Raw genomic sequence first — 20515 nt, 5'->3', positions numbered from 1 at the left:
GGAGACTTCCATTGAGGAAGGATTTTCTCATTCAAAGACCCTTTCTTCACCCAAATCTAGTTTCTATCCAAGCGGGGGTTTTCTGATTCGGTCATAGAGACCTTGATTCAGGCGCGTAAGCCTGTAACTAGAAAGATTTACCATAAGATATGGCGTAAATATCTTTATTGGTGTGAATCCAAGGGATACTCATGGAGTAGAGTTAGCATTCCCAGAATTTTGTCTCTTCTCTAAGAAGGTTTGGAGAAGGGTTTATCGACAAGTTCCTTAAAGGGTCAGATCTCTGCCTTATCTATTTTGTTACACAAACGTCTGGCAGATGTTCAATCTTTTTCTAAGGCCTTGGTTAGGATCAGGCCTGTGTTCAAACCAGTTACTCCTCCGTGGAGTCTGAATTTAGTTCTTAAAGTTCTTCAAGGGGCTCCGTTTGAGCCTATGCATTCCTTAGATATTAAATTGTTATCTTGGAAAGTTTTATTTCTTGTTGCTATTTGTTGCAATACAATTCGCCTTGCCTTATTTTTCATTTGGATAAGGTAGTTTTACGTACTAAACTAGGGTTCCTTCCTAAGGTTGTTTCAGACAGGAATATTAATCAGAAGATTGTTGTTCCTTCCTTGTGTCCTAATCCTTCTTCTCAGAAGGAACGTCTTCTGCAGAATTTGGACGTAGTCCGTGCTTTAAAGTTTTACTTACAAGCAACTTAAGACTTTCGTCAGTCTTCTTCTCTGTTTGTAATTTTCTCTGGAAAACGTAAGGGTTAGAAAGCTATGGCTATCTCTTTCTTTTTGGTTGAAGAGTATCATCCGCCTTGCATATGAGACTGCTGGACAGCAGCCTCCTGAAAGAGTTACTACTCATTCCACTAGGGCGGTTGCTACCTCATGGGCATTCAAAAATGAAGCTTCTGTAGAACAGATTTGCAAGGCTGCAACTTGGTCTTCTCTTCACACTTTTTCTAAATTTTACAAATTTGATACTTTTGCTTCGGCTGAGGCTGCTTTTGGGAGAAAGGTTCTTCAAGCAGTGGTGCCTTCCGTTTAGGTTCCCTGTCTTGTCCCTCCCTTATCATCCGTATACTCTAGCTTTGGTATTGTATCCCACAAATAAGGATGATGATCCGTGGACTCATCGTGTCTTTAAATAGAAAAGAAAATTTATGCATACCTGATAAATTTGTTTCTTTTTAGACACGATGAGTCCACGGCCTGCCCTGTTCTTTTAAGACAGGTTGTTAATTTTTGTAAACTTCAGACACCTCTGCACCTTGGCTTTTCCTTTCTCTTCCTAACTTCGGTCGAATGACTGGAGTGGTAGGGAAGGGAGGAGCTAATTAACAGTTCTGCTGTGGTGCTCTTTGCCTCCTCCTGCTGACCAGGAGGTGTAATCCCACAAGTAAGGATGATGATCCGTGGACTCTTCGTGTCTAAAAAGAAACAAATTTATCAGGTAAGCATAATTTTTTATTTTTTTTTAATAAAGTTTGAAGTACTTTTATATTCATCCGACTGCAAGGCAATCTTTTTTTCTATTTTTTTTTTTTTCTGTTCCTGTTCAGACTGACCGGATTTCTCCCTCACATGGATTGGAGGAGGAAGATACTTCGGTAGCTTCTGAGGGTGAAATCTCAGATTCGGAAAGTGTAATTCCTTTGTCTGATGCTGAAGTGGTTTCCTTCAGATTTAAGTTTGAGCACCTCCGGTTTTTTTTTAAAGGAGGTTTTAGCTACCTTAGACTACTCTGATACTCCTATCGATGTCAACCCTAAAAAGTCTAGCAAGTTAAATAGATACTTTGATGCTCCTTCTTCTGGGGAGGTATTTCCAGTGCCAGACCGCGCCATGAAAATTATTACCAAGGAATGGGAGACACCAAGAATCCCTTTTCCTCCCCTGTTTTCAGGAAAATGATCCCTGTGGCTGACTCCATCAGGGAATCATGGCAGACAGTCCCCAAAGTGGATGGAGCGATTTCTGCTCTGGCTAAGAGAACTACTATTCCTATTGAGGACAGTTATTCCTTTAAGGATCCTATGGATAAGTGTCAGGGTGCCAGGAATCAGACTGAGATAAGAAGTGCAAAAATAATCACACCTTTATTAATAACAAAAAATAATAAAAAGTCCATAAGTCAAATAACAAGCCAGGAGTCAAAACCAGAGCTGGTAGTCAGACGAGCCGAGTCAGGAGCCAAAGCGAGTAGACAGACGATCCGGAATCGGGAACAAGGAGAACAGCAGAGTCAGGAACAAGCCAGGGATCAGGAACCAGGAGGGACGTCAGACAGCCAGGTAATACACAGGAACTGGAACACAGGCACTCACAAACAGGTCTGAGACAACGCAAGGGCAATGCATACTGAACAGAGGCCCTTTAAATAATAAGTGATGACATCACAATTCTGAGACTACAACCTGTCTCACACGGATTATATAAAGCAGTCTGGCCATAAAAGGGCGTGCAGAAAATGAGCAGTATCACACACTATGCCCCAGAGTCAGCAAGAGAGGTGAGTAAAATGGCTGCCAGCAGCACATGGCAAACAAAGCAGGGAAAAAACCCTGACAGTACCCTCCCCTCAACGACCCCTTGAAACGGGCATGAAAGGCACGGAGAAGGGCGGGAGCATGAACATCAGAGGAGGGAACCCATGAACGCTCCTCCGGACAGTAACCCCTCCAGTGAACCAAATACTGTACGCGTCCCCTGGACATACGAGAGTCAATAATGCTGATGAGCTCATATTCTTCATGGTTGTCAACAAAGATAGGACGGGGACGAGGCAACACAGTCGTAAACCGATTACAAACCAATGGTTTCAAGAGGGAGACATGAAAAACATTGGAGATGCGCATTGCAGGAGGAAGGTCAAGAGCGTAGGCCACAGGATTGACCCGTCTGAGTATTTGAAAAGGACCAACATAACGGGGAGCCAGTTTATTGGAAGTCACACAAAGGTTCAAGTTGCGGGAGGACAGCCAAACCCTCTCACCAACCTTGTAGGAAGGCGCAGGCAGACGCCTACAATCAGTCTGGAACTTTTGGCGCTGCATAGAACGATGAAGGCAATCCTGAATCTGCACCCACGTGGAATGGAGTTGCCCGAGATGCTCCTCCAAAGCCGGAATACCCTGAGACATGAATGAATCGGGCAACAAGGATGGTTGAAACCCATAATTCACCATGAACGGGGATAACTTGGAGGAAGCATTACTAGCACTATTACGAGCAAACTCTGCCCAAGGTAACAGTTCAGACCAATTATTGTGGTGATCTAAGACATAGCAACAGAGGAACTGTTCCAGAGCTTGATTAGACCGTTCCGCAGCCCTATTGGATTGAGGGTGAAATGCCGAGGAGCAGGAAAGCTGGATCCCCATTTGAGCACAAAAAGAATGCCAAAATCTGGAGACAAACTGGCTACCCCGGTCCGACACTATCTCCTTGGGTAACCCATGTAAACGGAAGACCTCCCGGGCAAAAATTGAAACAAGCTCCAGATCGGTTGGCAGCTTCTTCAAAGAAATGCAATGTGACATTTTAGAAAAACGGTCAACCACCATAAGGATAACAGTATTGCCATTGGAAACATGGAGCTCGACAATGAAGTCCTTGGAAAGATGTCTCCAAGGACGCTCACCATTAGCAATAGGTTGAAGAAGACCCACAGGAAGACGTGGAGGAATCTTATTCTGTGCACAAACTGAGCAGGAGGCAACATACGCAGCAACATCAGAACGAAGACCTGGCCACCAGAATTTTCGAGTGACAGACCAAATCATTTGGTTCTTGTCTGGGTGACCTTCGGCTTTAGGATAGTGGTAAGTGTGCAAAAGTTTAGTTAGAAGATTCTCAGGAACAAAACACTTAGCACTAGGTTTCTCAGGAGGTGCATTGGTTTGTGCAGCCAGGATCTCCTCCCCCAAGGTAGAAGTCAAATTAGTACGTATGGTAGAAAAAATATGGTCAGGAGGTATAACTGGAGTAGGTACAGACTCCTTGGACAGAGGCGAAAATTGTCAAGAGAGGGCATCAGCCAGAACATTCTTACTACCAGGCAAGTAGGAGACCACATAATTAAACCGAGACCAAAATAACGCCAATCTGGCCTGTCGGGGCGACAAACATTTTGCTTCAGATAGATAAGTTAAATTCTCATGGTCAGTAAGAATGAGCACTGGTACGCTAATACCCTCGAGAAGATGCCTCCATTTCTTGAGTGCCAAAATTATGGTCAGTAATTCCCTGTCGTCAATTTCATAATTGCACTCCGCTTGAGACAATTTCTTAGAGAAGAACCGCACGGATGCAAGGAACTGTCAGGCGTAGGATGTTGAGACAAGAGGGCACCTACTCCAGTCTCAGACGCATCGACCTCAAGAATGAAAGGCAGGACAGGGTTAGGATGAGCCAGAACTGGAGCGGCAGCAAAGGCAGTCTTAAGACTATCAAAGGCCTTAATGGCAGTAGGTGACCAATGTAGTGGATTATTCTCTTTATGGGTCATGTCTGTGATAGGTTTGACCAAGGAAGAAAAGTTTTTAATAAACTTTCTATAGTAATTGGCGAACCCCAAAAACGTTGAATAGACCGAAGACCAACTGGGCGAGGCCACTGCAGAACTGCAGACAACTTGTCAGGATCCATGGAGAACCCTGCAACGGAGATAACATAACCTAGGAAGGTTACTTGAGTCTGATGGAACTCACATTTCTTGAGTTTACAAAACAGGCCGTTCTCACGTAGTCTCTGAAGTACCAGTGTAACATCAGAACGATGAGCCTCAAGTGTGGGTGAGTGTATGAGGATGTCGTCTAAGTACACCACAACACACTGTTCCAACATATCTCGTAGGACATCATTAATAAATTCCTGGAAAACAGCAGGAGCATTACATAGGCCACATACAAGATACTCATAATGCCCACTCCTGGTGTTAAATGCTGTTTTCCATTCTTGGCCCTCCTTGATCCTAACGAGATTGTACGTTCCTCTCAAATCAAGTTTAGAAAAGACCGTAGCTCCCTTGAGGCGGTCAAAGAGTTCCGTAATGAGTGGAATAGGGTAAGCATTCTTAATGGTAAGACGAGTAAGACCCCTATAATCGATGCATGGTCTTAACTCGCTACCCTTTTTCTTCACAAAGAAGAAGCAAGCCCCTGCAAGAGAGCAGGATTTGCGGATGATCCCCCACGACAGAGCATCGGCAACATACTCCTCCATAGCACAATTCTCCGCAGCAGACAGAGGGTAAACCCGGCCCCGAGGAGGAATGGCTCCGGGTTGCAGGTCTATGGCACAATCGTAAGACCGGTGAGGAGGCAACGTACCGGCATGGCACGCGTCAAAAACGTCTAGGAACTCTGGCAATTGAGATACCAAAGAAGTGCACAAGACTTAAACTGTTTTCCGAAGACAGTTTTTTAGTCTCCCACAAGGGATTAGCCCAGGCAAGAGCTGTGTCATAGAGTAACAAGATGAGAAATCCCACCTTAGCTCAGTCAGAGGGAAACGCCTGAGATAACATCTCAAAGTAAATGCCACCCTGGTTCAAAAACCCTCTGCACTGAATAGGATCGACCTCCATATCGCTGAGGTAGAGGTGCAGAACCAGACATGCTCCTGGTAAGACTAGGTGCAGCAGCGGAAACATGAGCAGCCATAACTTGCGGGGCACTTTGGTCCAAATGTGCAGTGCAGTCAGCAGGGTTTGCAGGGCTAATGCAAATTGATCCAAGCGGTGATCTTGTTCATCCATCCTGGAAATGATGGTAGGTAAAGGTGGATTATTAGCACCATCAGGATTCATGGCCCTTGCGTAATGTCAGGGTGCCATGAATCAGACTGAGATGAGAAGTGCAAAAATAATCACACCTTTATTAATAACAAAAAATAATAAATTAAAGTCCACAAGTCAAATAACAAGCCAGGAGTCAAAACCAGAGCTGTTTATCAGCCGAGTCAGGAGCCAAAGCGAGTAGACAGACGAGCCGGAATCGGGAACTAGCCAGAGATCAGGAACCAGGAGGGACGCCAGACAGCCAGGTAATACACAGGAACTGGAACACAGGCACTCACTAACAGGTGTGAGACAATGCAAGGGCAAAGCATACTGAACAGAGGCCCTATAAATAATAAGTGATGACATCACAATTCTGAGACTGCAACCTGTCTCACACGGATGATGTACAGTAGTCTGGCCATAAAAGGGCGTGCTGGAAATGAGCAGCATTACACACTATGCCCCAGAGTCAGCAAGAGAGGTGAGTAAAATGGCTGCCAGCAGCACATGGCAAACAAAGCAGGGAAAAATCCCTGACAATAAGAAGCTGGAGGCTCTTTTAAAGACGATGTATACGCAGCAGGGGCTGCAAAGGCAACCGGCGGTATGCATTGCGACAGTGACCAGTGTGGCAGCTTACTGGTCTGACACTTTGTCAGAGTTTCTTCAGTCTGAGACTCCTTTAGAGAAGATTCAGGATAGGATTAAAGCTCTTAAGTTAGCCAATTCCTTTATCACTGATGCTTCCTTACAGGTCATTAAGTTGGGAGCCAAAATGTCTGGCTTTGCAATCTTAGCGCGTAGAGCGCTATGGCTTAAGTCTTGGTCTGCCGATGTTTCTTCAAAATCTAAACTTTTGGCAATTCCTTACAAGGGAAAGATTCTTGTTCGGACCGGCTTTGGCAGAAATTATATCTGATATCACGGGTGGTAAAGGAGCTTTTCTGCCTCAAGACAAGAGGAATTAATTGAAAGGGCGCAAGACTAATTTTCGTTCCTTTCGTAACTTCGGAGGTAAGTCTTCCTCTGCCTCTACCAAGCAGGAACAATCCAAGCCCTCTTGAAAGCCTAGTCGGTCTTGGAACAAGGGGAAGCAATCAAAGAAACCCGCAGCTGATTTCAAGTCAGCATGAAGGGTTTGCCCCCATCCGGGATCGGATCAAGTGGGGGGCAGGCTCTCTCAGTTTGCACAAGCTTGGGAGCGGGTTGTCCCAGACCCGTGAGCAGTGGACATTTTAACTCAGGGATACACGTTAGAGTTCAAGACCTTTCCTCCCAGAGGCAGGTTCCACCTCTCAAGATTATCTGTAGACCAGATAAAGAGAGGCGTTCTTGAAATGTATAGAGGATCTTTCCCTTTTGGGAGTGATCATGCCTGTTCCAAGTCTGGAACAGGGTCTCGGTTTCTATTCAAACCTGTTTTTGATTCCCAAGACAGAGGGAACCATCAGACCCATCCTGGGTCTAAAGCTACTAAACAAATTCCTCAGAGTACCTTCTTCAAGATAGACTATCCGCTCCATTCTGCCTCTTAATTCAGGAGGGACAATTCATGACAACTATAGACCTGAAGGATGCGTACCTGCACGTTCCCATTCACAGGGATCATCACAAATATCTGAGGTTTGCTTATCTAAACAAACATTTTTAATTTGAAGCGCTTCTATTTGGCCTGGCCTCAGCTCCCAGAAATTCCTCAAAGGTCCTGGGAGCTCTATTGGCAGTGATTTGGTCTCTGGGAATCGCAGTGGCGCCGTATCTGGACGAAATTCTGGTTCAGGCGCCATCCTTACAACTAGTAGAATCTCACACAAAGATTTTGTCTCTTCGTTCCCATGGTTGGAAGATCAATCAGGGAAAAGCTCTCTTGTTCCGTCTACAATAGTGACCTTCCTAGGAACCATTATAGATTCTCTAGGCATGAAAATTTTTCTGACGGGGGTCAAAAGAGCCAAAATTTTGTCTGCCTGTCTGTCCCTTCAGTCGGTGACATGGCCATCAGTGGCCCAATGCATGGAGGTAATCGGGTTGATGGTGGCTTCCATGGACTTAATTTCCGTTTGCTCAGTTCCATTTGAGACCTCTGCAGTTATGCATGCTCTCCCAGTGGAACGGGGATTGTGCAGACCTATCTCAGAGAATTGTTCTGGATCAATCGACAAAGGACTCCCTTCTGTGGTGGCTGTCTCAAGAACATCTGTCCCAGGGGACGTGTTTTTTCGAAGACCCTCTTGGGTTATTGTGACCACAGATGCCAGCCTGTCGGGTTGGGGAACAGTCTGGGATTCGTTGAAGGCGCAGGGACTTTGGTCTCAGGAGGAATCTCCTCTCCACATAAACATTCTGGAGTTGAGAGCGATATTCAATGCCTTGATGGCTTGGCCACAGTTGGCCTTAGCCCAGTTCATCAGGTTCCAGACAGACAACATAACCTCAGTGTCTTACATCAATCACCAAGGGGGAACTCAGAGTCTATTAGCCATGAAGGTGTCTCGGATCATACAGTGGACAGAGATCCACAATTGCTGTCTATCTGCCATCCACATCCCAGGAGTGGACAATTGGGAAGTGGATTTTTTGAGCAGACAGACTTTTCATCCAGGGAGTGGGAACTCCACCCGGAAATGTTCTCCAGGTTAATAACCAATTGGGGCTTACCAGAATTGGATCTGATGGTGTCTCGTCAGAACATCCAAGCTCCCAAAGTACGGCGCGAGGTCGAGAGGCCCTCAAGCCTTTTTGATAGATGCTCTGGCAGTTCCTTGGAACCTCAGGTTGGCGTATCTTTTTTCTCCATTTGCTCTTCTTCTGCGAGTCATTGCTCGAATCAAGCAGGAGAGAGCATCTGTGATTCTTATAGCTCCTGTGTGGCCTCACAGGATCTGGTATGCTGATCTAGTAGAAATGTCATCTCTACCTCCGTGGAGACTTCCGCTGAGGAAGGACCTTCTTCAGGGGCCCTTCCGTCAGTTTCTCTGAAGCTGACTGCTTGGAGATTGAACGCTTGATTTTAGCTAAGCGTGTATTTTCTGCGTCGGTCATTGAGACCATGATTCAGGCTCGTAAGCCTGTCACTAGAAAGATTTACCATAAGATATGGCGTAAATATCTTTATTGGTGTGAGTCTAAAGGATATTCTTGGAGTAAGGTTAAGATCCCAAGGATCTTGTCTTTTCTCCAGGAAGGCCTTAAGAAGGGGTTATCTGTCAGTACCCTTAAAGGTCAGATTTCTGCTTTATCTATTCTGCTGCACAAGCGTCTGGCGGACGTACCGGAGATCCAATCCTTTTGTCAGGCTCTGGTCAGAATCAGGCCTTTGTTTAAAACAGTTGCTCCACCTTGGAGCCTTAATTTGGTTCTTAAAGTTTTACAACGGACTCCGTTTAAGCCTATGCATTCCGTAGATATTAAGTTATTATCTCGGAAAGTTTTGTTTCTTGTTGCTTTTTCTTCTGCTCGGAGGGTCTCTGAAGTCTCCGCTTTGCAGTGTGATTCTCCTTATCTCATATTTCATGCAGATAAGGCAGTTCTCCGTTCCAAGTTTGATTTTCTTCCAAAGGTTGTTTCGGACAGAAATATTAATCAGGAAATTGTTGTTCCTTCTCTCTGTCCTAATCCTTCTTCTCATAAAGAACATTTGTTGCACAATTTAGAAGTTGTGCGGGCTCTTAAATTATATCTGCAGGCTAAGAAGGACTTTCGTCAGTCTTCTGCATTGTTTGTTTTTCTGGTAAACGTAAGGGTCAGAAAGCTTCTGCCACTTCTCTTTCTCTCTGGTTGAGAAGTATTATTCGTTTGACATATGAGACTGATGGACAGCAGCCTCCTGAGAGAATTACAGCTCATTCCATCAGGGCGGTGTCTTCCTCTTGGGCCTTCAAGAATGAGGCTTCTGTAGAACAGATCTGTGAAGACTGCGACTTGGTATTCTTTGCACACTTTTTCTAAATTCTATAAATTTGACAATTTTGCCTCGGCTAAGGCATCTTTTGGGAGAAAGGTTCTGCAAGCAGTGGTGCCTTCTGTTTAGGTTACCTGTCTTGCCCTCCCTTATCATCTATGTCCTCTAGCTTGGGTATTGATTCCCAACAGTAATTGATGATCCGTGGACTCACCGTGTCTTAAGAAAAGAAAAAAAAATATGCTTACCTGATAAATGTATTATTTATTTCTTGAAACAGTGAGTCTACGGCCCTTCCTGTTTTCAGACAGTTTTTCCTATATAAACCTCAGGCACCTCTGCACCTTGTGTTATTTCCTTTCTCTCCTTTCCTTTGGTCGAATGACTGGGGTTGTGGGAAGGGAAGTGATACTTAACAGCTTTGCTGTGGTTCTCTTTGCCTCCTCCTGCTGGCCAGGAGTGGTATTCCCAACAGTGATTGATAATCCGTGGGCTCACCATGTCAAGAAATAAATAAATTTATCAGGTAAGCATACATTTCGTTTTTTAGGCCATTTATAATGAGGCTTCTACTGATCAGACCTGCTTTGTCTTCTTTGCACACTTTTTGTAAAGTTTTACCACTTTTTGATGTGTAGGCTTCTTCTGGGGTTGCTTTTTGGCAGGAAAGCTCTGTAGACTGTAGTACCTGATTCCCACATTTGATGACTTGTGGAGTTTTACCATCTATTAAAAGAAAACAAAATGTATGCTTCCCTGATGATAAATTCATTTATTTCTTGATGTTGAGAGTCCACAAGCCCCGCAATTTATCTTTGTTGAAGTGACTTGTTTTCTATTTCCTCCATCTACTTTCCTGCTTTTCTATCTCCTCTATCTTCTAGGCTATATGTATGACTGAGGATTCATGGGATGTGGATGGATTTAAAGCCCTGGTGTGTTTAGATGTCTCTTGCCTTCTAGTGGTCAGGAGGGGAATTCCCGACATAAATGATTTTCCACAGCACCATGTACTTCTCTGTGTCTTTCTTGGAACATAAAGATCATGGTCAAAAACACATGTGATTACTTGTTGACTCTCACTATCATGAAATAAATAAACTTATCTGGTATGCATAAGGTTGTAAACATTCAAGTGTATGCTAAAATTTGGAAGGGGACCATATGCAATACAAGATTGCAGTGATTTTAAAAAAATATGTTGCTGAAAGCACATATAAGTATAAAAAAATGTTATGCGTAAGCTTCGTTCATTGATTTTAAAACAAATAGGGTGTACAACTAACCATTTGTTCAGCTTTTTTAGAAAGCTGGGACTGAGACATTTTATTTCATATTTTGTTGTGAGCAAGAATATTGAGCATCCAGTCACAGACTTTAAAGAGTGAGACCAAGGGATTTTTTTATATAGATATATGTGAAATAATTAAAATTGTTAGGTGAAAAAAGTACAATTCTTTATTAAAACAACAGCATCTAGCAAATATAAAAGAGGCACCTCATGTGTGTATTAGTCAGCAAATAGACAAATCAGATAGAAAATGTCAAACACAGGGTACTCACATTTCCATAGAGCACCCTTATGTGCTAGAAGACGCAGGCTGGCAGTATAAAGGTCAGCTCACCTCCTCCCGACAGCTGCACGTAATCCAGGGACAGCTCAAACTCACAAACAGTGATAAACCAAACAGTAGGCCCAACACATATGTGCACCTGGCAATTAGGGCTTGTAAACACTGCTGTAGTTTAAAAACTGAATTATTAAAACCAAATAAAATTCAAACAATACAGTGTTAAAAGCTGGTGGGTACACACAGTCTGTACCCCCAGATATGCAACGCGTTTCTCAGCAGTTACGCTGTTTCCTCAGGCCTGCTTTTAACACTGTATAGTTTGAATTGTATAGGGTTTTAATAAAGCAGTTTGTTTGAGCTGTCCCTGGACTATGTGCAGCTGTCAGGAGGAGGTGAGCTGAGACACCTTTATACTGCCAGCCTGCGTCTACTAGCACATAAGGGTGCTCTATGGAAATGTGAGTACCCTGTGTTTGACATTTTCTATCTGATTTGTCTATTTGGTGACTGATACACACATGAGGCGCCTCTCTTATATTTGCTAAAAATTGCTACAGGAAATGTAACCCCTGATGAACTGACAATATATGGGAGTTCAGTATATCCTGTGACCAGGGTTATTGTTGTGTATCATTATCTGTATATACTTTGTTTCACCTTGTATGTTTTATGTATTCTATCATTAGGCACCCCCTATAGAGCCATTTTTATAGTTCTTGTTGAATTACAATTCTTTATTAAGCTCTTTTAAGTCTGTTTAGCAATTAAGAATAAAGAATAAAATGAGTAACTTTTTTTTCCTTCTATTGCAATAGAAAAAGTACATGACAAGGCATACGATGAGGAGAGTGTGGCCTCAATAAGCACCTTACAGGATGAAACTCAGGACAGCTTTCAGCTCGACAACGGAACTCCCAATTCTGCCTATCTTGCACAAGGCGGATACACATTTGTAGCTGTTCATTGGCCGAAGGTGATTGTCTTAAGCAGATCTCAGATTTTTATAATATGGCTTTCAAATGAGGGTTTGCTCAGGTTGATTCATGGAATACACTTTCAGTAGAGGTGGTGGTAAAGACAAAGACTGTAAGGGAAATCAAGCATGGTGTATCCAAAACGTTGTCCTGAGAATAATTGAAACTTATACTTCAAAAGGAAATATGGGCAGATTTAATGGAACTTTTGGTTCTTATCTGCCATAAACTTCTATGTTTCTAAGAATCCTTGAGTTTTCTCATTCATTTGATTTGGTTAATTCAGTGACACTTCCTAATAAATTTAAGAAACCTAAATCAGGTCATTCCAATCAGCTAAAGAGCATTAGTAGGAGGTGCCCATTTGCCAGTGAGCATTGGTTGGCTCAGGATCACATTGTTCTCTGTAGCACAGCTTCTTTTATTTACTAATTTTCTGTATGTATATCTACTTGTTTGAGCTCCATTGTGTCACCCTCCTCCTTACACATTTGAAATGCAAACCATGCAGTGCTTTGCTTTAGTTGGACTGCTAATCTATGCTTTACCATGGTACTATTTCAAGAACCAGTTATGTGCTATGTTATGAGGACGTCTGGTTAAAATATATCTTTAAAGGGACAGTCTACTCCATAATTTTTAATTTGTGAAAAGAAAGATAATCCCGTTATTACCCATTTCCCAGTTTCTCTTGTAAGGTGTATCCAGTCCACGGATCATCCATTACTTGTGGGATATTCTCCTTCCCAACAGGAAGTTGCAAGAGTACACCCACAGCAGAGCTGCTATATAGCTCCTCCCCTAACTGCCATATCCAGTCATTCTCTTGCAACTCTCAACACGTATGGAGGTAGTAAGAGAGAGTGGTGTAATATAGTTAGTTTTTTATCTTCAATCAAAAGTTTGTTGTTTTTAAATAGTACCGGAGTTGTACTATTTTCTCTCAGGCAGTATTTAGAAGAAGAATCTGCCTGCGTTTTTCTATGATCTTAGCAGCTTGTAACTAAGATCCACTGCTGTTCTCACATATGTCTGAGGAGTGAGGTAACTTCAGAGGGAGAATGGCGTGCAGGTTATCCTGCTATAAGGTATGTGCAGTTATAAGTTTTTCTAGGGATGGAATTGCTAGAAAATGCTGCTGATACCGGATTAATGTAAGTTAAGTCTAAATACAGTGATTTAATAGCGACTAGTATCAGGCTTACCATCAGAGATATATACTCTTATAAATTTGCAATATAAAACGTTTGCTGGCATGTTTAATCGTTTTTATATATGCTTTGGTGATAAAACTTTATTGGGGCCTAGTTTTTTTTCCACATGGCTGGCTTAAATTTTGCCTAGAAACAGTTTCCTGAGGCTTTCCACTGTTGTAATATGAGTGGGAGGGGTCTATTTTAGCGCTTTTTTTGCGCAGTTAAAATTACAAAATGAGACATCCAGCTTCCCTCAGCAGTCCCATGAATACTATAGGACATCTCTAAAGGGCTAAAAAGGCTTCCAAAATCGTTTATGGGGAAGGTAAGGCCACAGCATAGCTGTGGCAGTTTGTTGTGATTGTTAAAAAACGTCTATTTCGGGGGGTTTTTATCAGTTTTTTGCATTAAGGGGTTAATCATCCATTTGCAAGTGGGTGCAATGCTCTGTTAACTTATTACATATACTGTAAAAATTTTGTTTGATTCACTGCCTTTTTTCACTTTTTCAAATTTTGACAAAATTTGTTTTTCTTAAAGGTACAGTAACGTTTTTTATATTTGCTTGTTAACTTGATTTAAAGTGTTTTCCAAGCTTGCTAGTCTCATTGCTAGTCTGTATAAACATGTCTGACATAGAGGAAACTCCTTGTTCATTATGTTTAAAAGCCATGGTGGAACCCCATCTTAGAATGTGTACCAAATGTACTGATTTCACTTTAAGCAATAAAGATCATTTCTCTTGTTAAGTGTAGTCAGTCCACGGGTCATCCATTACTTATGGAATATATCTCTTCCTAACAGGAAGCTGCAAGAGGATCACCCAGCAGAGCTTGCTACATAGCTCCTCCCCTCACATGTCATATTCAGTCATTCTCTTGCAGCCTAACTAGATAGGTCGCTGTGAGAGGTCTGTGGTGTTTTTTAACTTAGTTTATTTCTACAATCAAAAGTTTGTTATTTTAAATGGCACCGGAGTGTGCTGTTTATTCTCAGGCAGCATTAGAAGAAGAATCTGCCTGCGTTTTCTATGATCTTAGCAGACGTAACTAAGATCCACTGGCTGTTCTCATCTGAGGAGTGAGGTAACTTCAGAGAAGGGGAATAGCATGCAGGGCCCCCCTGCAAATGAGGTATGTGCAGTAATTATTTTTCTGAGGAATGGAATTGACTGAGAAAATACTGCTGATACCAATGTAAAGTAAGTTCAGCCTTAAATGCAGTGATAGCGACTGGTATTAGGCTGATGAGTGTGTGTACACTGAATGTATTTTTCTAAGGAATGGAATTGACTCTGAAAATACTGTTAATACTGAAATAATGTATGAGCCTTAACTGCAGTAAAAGCGACTGGTATCAGGCTTATTAATAACAATTCATAACTTTTCAAATGTATGTTTAAAACGTTTACTGGCATGTTAATCGTTTTTTGTGAGGTACTTGGTGATAAAACTTATTGGGGCATGATTTTTACCACATGGCCATCTTTGTTTTCTGCATAGAAACAGTTTTCTGAGCTTCCCCACTGTTGTAATATGAGTGGGAGGGGCCTATTTTAGTGCTTTTTTGCGCAGTAAAAATTCAGTCACAATCTGTCTACTTCATCCTCCATGATCCAGATCGTCTCTAGAGAGCTCAGGGGTCTTCAAAATTCATTTTGAGGGAGGTAATCAGTCACAGAGACCTGTGACAGTGTGTTTTGTCTGTGAGAAAAACGTTAATTATTAAATTGTTAATCCGTTTTTGGGTATTAAGGGGTTAATCATCCATTTGCTGGTGGGTGCAATCCTTTGCTAACTTAATACATTTACTGTGAAAAATTGGTTGCTATAACTATTTTGGTTCATTGTTATTTCAACTGTGACAGCTTTTTGTGCTTCTTAAAGGCACAGTAGCGTTTTTGATATTGCTTGTAAATTTATTTAGAAAAGTATTTCCAAGCTTGCTAGTCTCATTGCTAGTCTGTTTAAACATGTCTGACACAGATGAATCTCTTTGTTCACTTTGTTTAAAGGCCAATGTGGAGCCCAATAGAAATTTATGTACTAATTGCATTGATGCTACTTTAAATAAAAGTCAATCTTTACATGTAAAGAAATTATCACCAGACAACGAGGGGGAAGTTATGCCGACTAACTCTCCTCACGTGTCAGTACCTTCGCCTCCCGCTCAGGAGGTGCGTGATTTTGTGGCGCCAAGTACATCAGGGAGGCCCTTACAAATCACTTTGCAAGACATGGCTACTGTTATGACAGAAGTATTATCTAAATTGCCAGAATTAAGAGGCAAGCGCGATAGCTCTGGGTTAAGGACAGAGCGCGCGGATGAGGTGAGAGCCATATCAGATACTGCGTCACAGTTTGCAGAACATGAAGACGGAGAGCTTCATTCTGTGGGTGACGGATCTGATCCAGGGAGACTGGATTCAGAGATTTCTAATTTTAAATTTAAGCTTGAGAACCTCCGCATATTGCTAGGGGAGGTATTAGCGGCTCTGAATGATTGTAACACGGTTGCAATTCCAGAAAAATTATGTAGGTTGGATAGATACTATGCGGTACCGGTGTGTACTGACGTGTTTCCTATACCTAAAAGGCTTACAGAGATTATTAGCAAGGAGTGGGATAGACCTGGTGTGCCCTTTTCCCCTCCTCCCATATTTAGGAAAATGTTTCCTATAGACGCCACCACACGAGACTTATGGCAGACGGTCCCTAAGGTGGAGGGAGCAGTTTCTACTTTAGCTAAGCGTACCACTATCCCGGTGGAGGATAGTTGTGCCTTTTCAGATCCAATGGATAAGAAATTAGAGGGTTACCTTAAGAAAATGTTTGTTCAACAAGGTTTTATCTTACAGCCCCTTGCATGCATTGCACCTGTCACTGCTGCGGCGGCATTCTGGTTTGAGTCTCTGGAAGAGGCAATTCGCACAGCTCCATTGGATGAAATTATGAACAAGCTTAAAGCACTTAAGCTAGCTAACGCATTTGTTTCTGATGCCGTCGTACATTTAACCAAACTTACGGCTAAGAACTCCGGATTCGCCATCCAAGCGCGCAGAGCGCTATGGCTTAAATCCTGGTCAGCTGACGTGACTTCTAAATCTAAATTGCTTAATATTCCTTTCAAAGGGCAGACCTTATTCGGGCCCGGCTTGAAAGAAATTATAGCTGACATTACGGGAAGTAAGGGCCATGCTCTACCTCAGGACAGGGCCAAATCAAAGGCCAAACAGTCTAATTTTCGTAACTTCAAGGCTGGAGCAGCATCAACTTCCTCCGCTCCAAAACAGGAAGGAGCTGTTGCTCGTTACAGGCAGGGCTGGAAAGTTAACCAGTCCTGGAACAAGGGCAAGCAGGCCAAGAAACCTGCTGCTGCCCCCAAGACAGCATGAAGAGAGGGCCCCCTATCCGGAAACGGATCTAGTGGGGGGCAGACTTTCTCTCTTCGCCCAGGCTTGGGCAAGAGATGTCCAGGATCCCTGTGCGTTGGAGATCATATCTCAGGGATATCTGCTGGACTTCAAAACTTCTCCTCCACGAGGGAGATTTCATCTTTCAAGGTTATCAGCAAACCAAATAAAGAAAGAGGCGTTTCTACGCTGTGTACAAGACCTTTTACTAATGGGGGTGATCCACCCAGTTCCGCGGACGGAACACGGGCAGGGATTCTATTCAAATCTATTTGTGGTTCCCAAGAAAGAGGGAACCTTCAGACCAATCTTGGACTTCAAAATCCTAAACAAATTTCTAAGAGTTCCATCATTCAAAATGGAAACTATTCGAACCATCCTTCCCATGATCCAAGAGGGTCAGTACATGACCACAGTGGATTTAAAGGATGCCTACCTTCACATACCGATTCACAAGGATCATTATCGGTACCTAAGATTTGCTTTCCTAGACAGGCATTACCAGTTTGTAGCTCTTCCCTTCGGATTAGCTACGGCTCCAAGAATCTTTACAAAAGTTCTGGGCTCACTTCTGGCGGTACTAAGACCGCGAGGCATAGCGGTGACTCCGTACCTAGACGACATTCTGATACAAGCGTCAAGTTTTCAAACTGCCAAGTCTCATACAGAGATAGTTCTGGCATTTCTGAGGTCGCATGGGTGGAAGGTGAACGTGGAAAAGAGTTCTCTATTACCACTTACAAGAGTTCCCTTTCTAGGGACTCTTATAGATTCTGTAGAGATGAAAATTTACCTGACAGAGGCCAGGTTATCAAAACTTCTAAATGCTTGCCGTGTCCTTCATTCCATTTCACACCCGTCAGTAGCTCAGTGCATGGAAGTAATCGGCTTAATGGTAGCGGCAATGGACATAGTACCATTTGCGCGCCTGCATCTCAGACCGCTGCAATTGTGCATGCTAAGTCAGTGGAACGGGGATTACTCAGATTTGTCCCCCCTACTAAGTCTGGATCAAGAGACCAGAGATTCTCTTCTATGGTGGCTCTCTCGGCCACATCTGTCCAAGGGGATGACCTTTCGCAGGCCAGATTGGACGATTGTAACAGCAGACGCCAGCCTTCTAGGCTGGGGCGCAGTCTGGAACTCCCTGAAAGCTCAGGGATTATGGACTCAGGAGGAGAAACTCCTCCCAATAAATATTCTGGAATTAAGAGCAATATTCAATGCTCTCCTAGCTTGGCCTCAGTTAGCAACTCTGAGGTTCATCAGATTTCAGTCGGACAACATCACGACTGTGGCTTACATCAACCATCAAGGGGGAACCAGAAGTTCCCTAGCGATGTTGGAAGTCTCAAAGATAATTCGCTGGGCAGAGTCTCACTCTTGCCACCTGTCAGCGATTTACATCCCAGGCGTAGAGAACTGGGAGGCGGATTTTCTAAGTCGCCAGACTTTTCATCCGGGGGAGTGGGAACTTCATCCGGAGGTCTTTGCTCAACTGATTCTTTGTTGGGGCAAGCCAGATCTGGATCTCATGGCGTCTTGCCAGAACGCCAAGCTTCCTTGTTACGGATCCAGGTCCAGGGACCCGGGAGCGGTGCTGATAGATGCTCTGACAGCCCCTTGGGTCTTCAACATGGCTTATGTGTTTCCACCATTCCCGATGCTTCCTTGTTTGATTGCCAAGATCAAACAGTAGAGAGCTTCGGTGATTCTGATAGCGCCTGCGTGGCCACGCAGGACCTGGTATGCAGACCTAGTGGACATGTCGTCCTGTCCACCGTGGTCTCTACCTCTGAGACAGGACCTTCTAATTCAGGGTCCTTTCAAGCATCCAAATCTAATTTCTCTGAGGCTGACTGCATGGAGATTGAACGCTTGATTCTATCAAAGCGTGGCTTCTCGGAGTCGGTTATTGATACCTTAATACAGGCTAGGAAGCCTGTTACCAGAAAAATTTACCATAAGATATGGCGTAAATATTTATATTGGTGCGAATCCAAGAGTTACTCATGGAGTAAGGTTAGGATTCCTAGGATATTGTCCTTTCTACAAGAGGGTTTAGAAAAGGGCTTATCTGCTAGTTCGTTAAAGGGACAGATTTCTGCTCTGTCTATTCTTCTACACAAACGTCTGGCTGAAGTTCCAGACGTTCAGGTTTTTTGTCAGGCTTTAACTAGGATTAAGCCTGTGTTTAAGACTGTTGCTCCGCCGTGGAGCTTAAACTTAGTTCTTAATGTTCTTCAAGGCGTTCCATTTGAACCCCTTCATTCCATTGATATCAAGCTGTTATCCTGGAAGGTTTTGTTTTTGATGGCTATTTCCTCGGCTCGAAGAGTCTCTGAGTTATCTGCCTTACATTGTGATTCTCCTTATCTGATTTTTCATTCAGACAAGGTAGTTCTGCGTACTAAACCTGGGTTCTTACCTAAGGTAGTTACTAACAGGAATATCAATCAAGAGATTGTTGTTCCATCACTGTGTCCTAACCCTTCTTCAAAGAAGGAACGACTTTTGCATAATTTGGACGTAGTCCGTGCCCTGAAGTTCTATTTGCAGGCAACTAAAGATTTTCGTCAAACTTCTTCCCTGTTTGTCGTTTACTCTGGACAGAGAAGAGGTCAAAAGGCTTCGGCTACCTCTCTCTCCCTTTGGCTTCGTAGCATAATACGTTTAGCCTATGAGACTGCTGGACAGCAGCCTCCTGAAAGGATTACAGCTCATTCTACTAGAGCTGTGGCTTCCACCTGGGCCTTTAAAAATGAGGCCTCTGTTGAACAGATTTGCAAGGCTGCGACTTGGTCTTCGCTTCACACCTTTTCAAAATTTTACAAATTTGACACTTTTGCTTCTTCGGAGGCTATTTTTGGGAGAAAGGTACTTCAGGCAGTGGTTCCTTCTGTTTAATGTTCCTGCCTTGTCCCTCCCTTCATCCGTGTAATTTAGCTTTGGTATTGGTATTCCATAAGTAATGGATGACCCGTGGACTGACTACACTTAACAAGAGAAAACATAATTTATGCTTACCTGATAAATTTATTTCTCTTGTAGTGTAGTCAGTCCACGGCCCGCCCTGTCTTTAAGGCAGACCTAAATTTTAATTAAACTCCAGTCACCACTGCACCCTATGGTTTCTCCTTTCTCGTCTGCTTTGGTCGAATGACTGAATATGACATGTGAGGGGAGGAGCTATGTAGCAAGCTCTGCTGGGTGATCCTCTTGCAGCTTCCTGTTAGGAAGAGATATATTCCATAAGTAATGGATGACCCGTGGACTGACTACACTACAAGAGAAATAAATTTATCAGGTAAGCATAAATTATGTTTTTTTGTCTTTAAAAAATTTATCACCAGAGGATTCTGACAAGGGGAAGTTATGCCAACTAACTCTCCCCATGTATCAGACCCTTTGACTCCCGCTTCAGGGACTCACACTCAAATGGCGCCAAGTACATCAAGGGCGCCCATAGCGTTTATTTTACAGGACATGGCGGCAGTCATGGATAATACACTGTCAGCGGTATTAGCCAGACTACCTGAATTTAAAGGAAAGCAAGATAGCTCTGGAGTTAGACCTAATACAGAGCATACAGACGCTTTAAGAACCATGTCTGATACTGCCTCACAATATGCAGAAGCTGAGAAAGGGGAGCTTCAGTCTGTGGTTGATATTTTTGA

General features: G+C 43.2%; 1 protein-coding gene across 10 annotated transcripts in view; it reads left to right on the top strand.

Annotated features, from left to right (window-relative positions):
- CHD9 (chromodomain helicase DNA binding protein 9) overlaps positions 1 to 20515 on the top strand; it is a 648673-nt gene that overhangs the window by 588901 nt on the left and 39257 nt on the right. For all 10 annotated transcript variants that reach the window (XM_053699504.1, XM_053699510.1, XM_053699505.1 and 7 more), the window contains one exon: positions 12072 to 12229. In XM_053699504.1, coding sequence (XP_053555479.1) covers positions 12072 to 12229 — 158 coding nt within the window. The remainder of the gene's footprint in view (positions 1 to 12071; positions 12230 to 20515) is intronic.

The sequence above is a fragment of the Bombina bombina genome, chromosome 1, assembly GCF_027579735.1.
Source record: "Bombina bombina isolate aBomBom1 chromosome 1, aBomBom1.pri, whole genome shotgun sequence".
In the NCBI taxonomy this organism is placed as follows: Eukaryota; Metazoa; Chordata; class Amphibia; order Anura; family Bombinatoridae; genus Bombina; species Bombina bombina.
This window is presented reverse-complemented; position numbering and strand designations above follow the sequence as displayed.